General features: G+C 44.7%; 1 protein-coding gene across 1 annotated transcript in view; it reads right to left on the reverse strand.

The window, feature by feature from the left end:
- Window positions 1–468: 468 nt before the first annotated feature.
- The window catches only part of LOC130387166 (supervillin-like), a gene marked incomplete at its 5' end in the record, with an annotated part of 61,544 nt that continues 54,438 nt past the window's right edge, over window positions 469–7,574 (reverse strand). Inside the window, 4 exons of the mRNA XM_056596162.1 lie at window positions 469–3,154; window positions 5,195–5,350; window positions 6,157–6,278; window positions 6,688–6,831. Coding sequence (XP_056452137.1) covers window positions 3,068–3,154; window positions 5,195–5,350; window positions 6,157–6,278; window positions 6,688–6,831 — 509 coding nt within the window. The remainder of the gene's footprint in view (window positions 3,155–5,194; window positions 5,351–6,156; window positions 6,279–6,687; window positions 6,832–7,574) is intronic.

Consider the following 7,574-nt stretch of genomic DNA (forward strand, 5'->3'; position numbering starts at 1 on the left):
TTCCCCTTTATTTAGTGGCTTGTATAGTAGTTGGGTAGAATTACACATCTAACAGCAGCCTGAGGTGGTTTCTGAAACCCTTTCAAAAGCCTGTCGCTGACACATTTGCCATTTGTCTCTCTAACCATGAACTAATTACGTTTGATTTAACATTAACATAGTAAGTTGGCTTGATGTAACCTTTAGTATCAAAAGTACTGTTACAATTACTAATGAGATAAGAGGTAGTTAACACACGATCCAAACTTTGGAGAACCTTCAATGAGGTGAGATGAAAGCAGCCAATTAAAGACTAAATCAGATATAAATAACGATTAGAGAGACTGTGGGTTCATACCTTCACATGACCCCCACCACCCCCCCTCCCCTGGACAAGTATGGTGGTGTTCACCATCTCTAATGTGGCCTGCAATCTGCATGAGAAATGGACCCGGTATCGGCAGTATTTGATTACTATAGCTCCATGAGGATCGAACACTTCATACGCATGTTCGTAAAGCGAGTGCCGTTGGAGTGCACGATTTTTATTATTTTTTGTATGAAAACAGAAACAGACAGGAAATGGCAAGTTGTCCTGCACTTCAGGTAACAAACGTTAGTAAATGTGGTCCCTTTTTGTTCATTTTCAGGTTTGTCTATTTTTTTCTGTGTATGCGATTTTTTTTTGTTTTTACCGAACAGTGTTCTTAAGTTCTGTGTTCTTAGGATGAAGTAATTGTCTAGGTGTGTTCCTGTGTTTTATGTTCGTCTTTGTTTTTGACGATGGCAGTATTAGAGCCCTTTTCACTGATGAAGTACCTGTTTAGTTACTAAAGGACTTTTTTATATTTATGTGTCTTATTTTTATATTTTCTTTTATGGTTATTTATTACACATTGTAGTGTACAATACTGTAGTTTGATTGATACAATAATATATTTTACTATGAAAAATAATCTGAAGAAAGCAAACTGAAAAAAAACAAAAACAAATCCCAAAATTGTTGTTCTGGGGGGACTAACGTTTGTTACAATCCAACAAAATGTATTATGTAAGCATACCTTGTTTTAAGCTATAAAAAAAATAAAGAAAATGACGAAGACGAAGAACGAAGTAAAGCCACGGGAATGAAGATGTGTTACATGTGCATCCGCTTGCTGGCCCTGTCCGGTCCGATCCTCGCATTGTTACAAAGCTACTGAATCCTACAGCTCTGTGATTTGACTAACGCATGAGTCCTTGCCGTTGTTATGAAGGGTGTTGTGCTGAACATGTATGTTACCTGTTGCTCCCACTTGTTTTTATCAAAGCCAAATTTAGATTAACCCCGTTTCCCAACTCACCTTTTTTTAAATGTCCCTGCTCTGTGCCAACTTTGTTCCATTGTTAACGTTTTGGTCAAAGGCTACATTTACGTTTTGCCCTAAAGAAACTTTGTACACTCACTGTCTTTTTTTTGTATTGTTTATTTTTGGGCTGTTTTTTTATCACTCCCATCACAATAAAATATTAGAAAGCAGTTCTGAGACGTTTTTTTTCCTCCATGTCGGATTTTACATGGCGTTATCGGGGATACCCGATTGCAGTAGTAGAGGAAGAGACTGGCCTACTACCGCTAACGCTAACTAATATACCATTACCTCTTTCCTGGTATGTCGCAATGCGGAGCGAATGTATCAACTACGCCATCTAGTGGTAGCTTTCCGAGTAATGCATTTTATTTCCCATTGACTTTTTAGAGAAATATATATATTTTAATTCCGAAATGAACCGACGTTCGTGATGCATTATAGAGGGATAAAGTGATACGCTACGAGCTAATGGATCGAAGAACAAAAATACTTACTTTGATTTAACAGAAGCACGCACCATGTTACCACCCTTGAGACCCTCGCTTTTCCGGCAGGCTGCACTTTAGGGCATCCAGACTGTGGTCACTTAGCACTACCTATTGAACAAAAAAGTAATGGTAGCATGCTGTATACTGTATTGTATACTGTATACCTCAACCATGGATTTAATAAAGTTCCAAGTGACTTATCTTCAAATGTAAAACCAATTACTATTATTTTCATTTTTTGCATAATTGCATATTCACAATTGTTTTTTGTGGTTCATCACTAAGACGAAGAAGGTGTTTCAGGAGTCTTCAGGTAGACTGACTCAACACGCCATGGGTCACATGAGACAGTAGAAACAGACAAGTGAACTCAGGTGGTTTGATTGATTCGGTCAGCCCCATGATTTATTCCACTAAACCTTATATCACAAAGGGAGTCTTTCGAAATACAGACTATAATTCTTGTATATAAACTGTACACAAAGCAAGGCACTATACATTAAAATAAATCTGGTTCCTTTTTTTTCCCCGTAGCTTTTCCTTGATGCTTGTTAACGATAAGTCAAGCTAACGTTGAGTCCCAGTGAAGAGCGAGCGAGCGAGTCTATTCAGGCCAGCTCTTTTGGCTCTCATCTGCATTGACGGGAACACCATCAGAAAATACATACACATTGTGACCCCCCCCCCGCCCCCACCAGTCCTAGTTTTGCTCTTACGGAGACACAAATAAACATATACACACAAGCACACCTAGAACACACACAACCCTCCGTCCCGTCCCGCATACATACTCATAGTTAACCCTAACAGACATACACGCAAACATTTGTATACACCTATAAAAAAAAGTACGCAGTCACAAACATACACGCAAACACCCATAAACGGACGCAAGCACACACACACACACATCCCAAGAAAAGAAAATAACTATCGCACACATTGTGCCTGTGTGTGTGTGTGTGTGAAAAGCGCATGTTGTCCACATCATGAGCGGGAAGTTAAGTGCAAGAGACCAGGAGCAGAACCATGTACAATGTATTAGCAAACAAGTCCTTTTTTTGTGTGTTTGTTTTGGTATTCACCCTTTACAACCATTTCATTACATCATCAGTGTGCAAGGCTGCAATCCGTCGTCCTTGACGCAGAGGTCACCGGTCGCTCAACTAAAAGCCTCTTTCTCCTTCGTCTTTGACCTTTCACCCTCTGTCCACGTCCCACCTCGACGCCACCGCGTGCGTCTTCCTTTTAAAACAGTCCCTTCGCCTTCTTCAAGTTCACTTGCTTCCACCCTGGTAGACCTTCGTATTCTTCCCTCTTCATGTCCAACCCTTTCTGTGAGGGGAGAACGAGAGAGAGACGCAGGGCATTAGAAATAGAAGGAGATGATTCATGAAGACTAGAGAAGATGGATGGGAGGCTGGGAGGATAAAGGGAGCCCAACGAACACACAAAGAGAGTGTCTTTGTGCAGAAGCTCTCGACAGCACCCTTTCATAGATGTATCCTCACAGGAAAAACACAGGGCTTTCTCACAACATTAATAAAGGTTCCGCTACTTCTATGTTAACCAGGGCCTGCTTCGTAGACTTTGTATCTCCACCGGTTTAATCCACAGCCCAAGCACTGGCACGTTAAAGGAGCAGACCCAGAATCAGTGGTACGACCCCCTGTGCTTAACCTTACGACGACGCCTCTGTGTTCAAGAGTCCACTGCTAAGCTGCTAACAGCGTCCGTATCGGCCGGATTGATTGCAGCAGGGTCTGTGTGTCCATAAAGCAGACACTCTCTCTGTGTGGGTGGAGGATCCCTTTATCCTCACAGCTTCATTGTTAGCCCGGCTCGGTCCACCTGTTAGAGACAGGCGACAGATCCGCCGAAGGGGAGAAACCGGCAAGTGGAAATAACGCGTGCAATTGCTATTTTCTTTGTGAGGAGAGAAAGGTGAAGGTGGTTCTGTTTGTGTCTTGTGTTGGTGAAGACAAAGCAGGGCCGCCCACGAGCGCACACAGCCGAGGTGCAGAAGGGAGTCGATCAGTGTGTGAAGGGGGAAAAAATAAAATAAAGAAATACATGAATGCTTCCATTGAAAGATTGATCTCGGGATTTAAGGAATCATCATGTGATTGAAAAATGAAGCTGATGAGCTATATTTTAGCTGTTTATTTTAGCTGTATATAAAACCAATGCTCAATAATATGGACAGATTAAAGGCCCATCCTTTCTCTTTTCTTCCAGAATACATCTATGCTGAATGGGAATTCATCTGAAAATACTGTATAATACCTGGCTCTGACCCCTAACCCTGGTTCCAACCCTGGAACCAAAAACCAAACCATGAAACCTGATCTCAAGAGGGAACCCTAGTCCTACTTCCAAACCCTAGAACCAAACAAACAACCCTACAGCTATTATTAATAATAATAAGCTGAAATCTAACAAATCCATTGCTTCAGAGACGGCCAGGAAGTGACAGTGTAAACATGCAACATAAACGAATAGACTTGTGACAGTAGGAATGCTGTATTTGCACGCTGAAATATGAAACTTGGTTGCACAGTAGGAAACATCTGTTTATGTTAGAGTCACACTCGCCAAGTGAAAGGTGAAAGAGGAAAAGGTGAGCACTCTGGGAGGGGGGCCGACGCAGGAGAGACAGAGAGGAGGCAGGTCACCAGTGTGTTTTTATTAAGCACATATTTCTTACCTGGATCTCCCTCTACTACAACTTGCTCTGAAAGGCGAGAGTTAGATGCAGTTAACACGGATGAGTCGGTTCAGTCAAAGGTTATGAAGCTTTAAATTATATGAGGCTGTCACTGTGATTAAAAGCGTATGGATTTATTTAAGGAACGCCCAGCAAAAACATCATGGCTCCTCTACAGAACAAAGAACGGAAACTTGGCTTCTCTAGATGCATGTATGTGCATCTAGAACCATCTATGTGAATACATGTGTGAGTATGTATGTGTATGTATGTATGTATGTATGTATGTATGTATGTGTGTGTGTGAATGTGTGCGTGTACATGTATTTTTGGGTGTTTGTCTGTGTATGTGCATGTGCCTGTGTATGTGTGTGCGTTTGTTTGGTGTGTGTGTGTGTTTGTCTGTGTATGTGCATGCGCCTTTGTGCGTCTGTGTGTGTGTGTGTGTGTGTGTGTGTGTGTGTGTGTGTGTGTGTGTGTGTGTTTGAGTTTGTTTCTGTGCCTGTGTGCGCGTATGTGCGCGTACGTGCGTGCGCGCGGGCGTGTGTGTGTGTGCTCCTGTGCATGTGCGTGTCTTTTGATATCACGGTATCATGAACCACTACTCCGCGGCGGGCTGCTCTAGCTAGCCCCGGCCGCTGGTCGCGCCGGGGGTCCGGCCCACCCACCTCAAAGTCCTGGTCCGAGAGGTAGATCTCCAGGCGCAGGGGGTCCACGCCCTCGGGCAGGGGCCGGGCCAGCAGCTGGGACAGGGAGTAGGCGTTCTGGCTCAGCCGGGCCAGGACGTCCTCCACCAGGATGATCTGACTACACACCTCCGCTTCCTGACCAGGGGAGGGGGCAAGGGGGGGGGGGGGGGGGGGGGGGGGGGGGGGGATGTGTTAAGGGGTCCGGTTGGCTGATGAGGGGGTGTGTGGTAGTTCTGTTGTTTGCGTTGCACGTGTGCGTCGGTGGAGAGGGAGCCGGTCCGAGATGGTCTGTGTCCGGACTCCAGGTCCTCTGAGTACACTTATTCTCCAGCCTCTCATTTGGTCCGTTATATTTTTGTGTCTAACTGTGCGTGCAGGTGCATGTCTGCACTTGTGTGTGTGTCTAAGTGAGTGTGGGTGTGTATGTATGCATGCATGTATGTATGTATGTATGTATGCATGCATGTATGTATGTATGTATGTATGTATGTATGTATGTATGTATGTATGTATGTATGTATGTATGTATGTATGTATGTATGTATGTATGTATGTATGTATGTATGTATGTATGTATGTGTGTGTGTATGTACGTGTGTGTGTGTGTGTGTGTATGTGTGTGTGTGTGTGTGTGTGTGTGTGTGTGTGTCAGTGTCTAGGTGTGTTTGTGTGTGTCTGTCTAAGTGTTTGTGTGCGCTCATGTGTGGATGACTAAGTGTGTGTGTGTTTATCTTCGTGTGTGTGTTTGTCCTAGCGTGTTTTTGTGTGAGCTCATGTGTGTGTGTGTGTGTGTGTGTGTCAGTGTCTGGGTGTGTGTGTCTAAGTGTTTGTGTGTGTGCTCATATGTGGTTGACTAAGTGTGTGTGTGTTTATCTTCGTGTGTGTGTTTTTGTTAGCGTGTGTGCGTGCGTGCGTGCGTGCGTGCGTGCGTGCGCCCCTACCCTCTCTGTGATCTCGGCGATGTCCTCGCGGTGCTCCCAGCTGGGGAACATGTTGGTGAAGGTGAGCGGCTCCAGACCGCCGTGGATCAGGTACGACTTAATGGGCTTCTTCTCATTCTTCTCTGTGAGGGACAGACAGACACACAGCTCCGTTCAGCCGCTCAAATCACACCGCCACTCAAAGGAGGCATCGTTTAAATGGCTCGACAGATGTGTATTTGGAAGTAGTACTTTTTTGAGCTGTTCTAAATTTAATGCGTGTGGCACACACACAGATTCAGGTGTGTGTGTGGTTGAATTTCCACTATTTCTTATACTATTAAGCCTCACAATGGTATAGACCATTTCAAAGCCACTTCAAGGTATAATTACTTTTATATTCAGTGTAATATTGCACAGAAAAAAAGTAATCATCTATCACACCGATCACACGTTTAATTTAACATAAATTTCACGTTTGGTTTAAAACTAAAGTGTGTAGTTCTTTGTGTGGGGCTGCATGCGTCTTGGAGACAGGAAGTGGGTCCTCACCCTTGCAGTACTGCAGCACGGTCTCCATGGTGCACTTCCTGTCCGTGTCCCAGCGCATGCGGGCGGAGCCAGGCACCTCGCTGTCCTGGGGCCACCAACCCTGCCACAGGTACACCTCGTGGAAGTTATCCACCATGAACAGAGCTGGGGGGGGGGAGGGAGGGAGGGAGGGAGGGGGAGGGAGGGAGGGAGAGAGAGAGAGAGAGAGAGAGAGAGAGAGAGAGAGAGAGAGAGAGAGAGAGAGAGAGAGAGAGAGAGAGAGAGAGAGAGAGAGAGAGAGAGAGAGAGAGAGAGAGAGAGAGAGAATGTCAGTAACAGTCATACGACTCGATAACCCTACGAGGCCAAGGTCATCTCCTCTGTGTGTGTGTGTCTTTAGGTATACGTCCTCCCTGTGTGTGTGTGTCTTTAGGTATACGTCCTCTGTGTGTGTGTGTCTTTAGGTATACGTCCTCTGTGTGTGTGTGTCTTTAGGTATACGTCCTCTGTGTGTGTGTGTCTTTAGGTATGCGTCCTCTGTGTGTGTGTCTTTAGGTATACGTCCTCTGTGTGTGTGTGTCTTTAGGTATACGTCCTCTGTGTGTGTGTGTCTTTAGGTATACGTCCTCTGTGTGTGTGTGTCTTTAGGTATACGTCCTCTGTGTGTGTGTGTCTTTAGGTATACGTCCTCTGTGTGTGTGGGTCTTTAGGTATACGTCCTCTGTGTCTGTGTGTCTTTAGGTATACGTCCTCTGTGTGTGTGTGTCTTTAGGTATACGTCCTCTGTGTGTGTGTTGGGGTCTTTAGGTATACGTCCTCTGTGTGTGTGTCTTTAGGTATACGTCCTCTGTGTGTGTGTGTCTTTAGGTATACGTCCTCTGTGTGTGTGTGTCTTTAGGTATACGTCC

The sequence above is a fragment of the Gadus chalcogrammus genome, chromosome 8 (assembly GCF_026213295.1).
Source record: "Gadus chalcogrammus isolate NIFS_2021 chromosome 8, NIFS_Gcha_1.0, whole genome shotgun sequence".
Lineage (NCBI taxonomy): Eukaryota > Metazoa > Chordata > Actinopteri > Gadiformes > Gadidae > Gadus > Gadus chalcogrammus.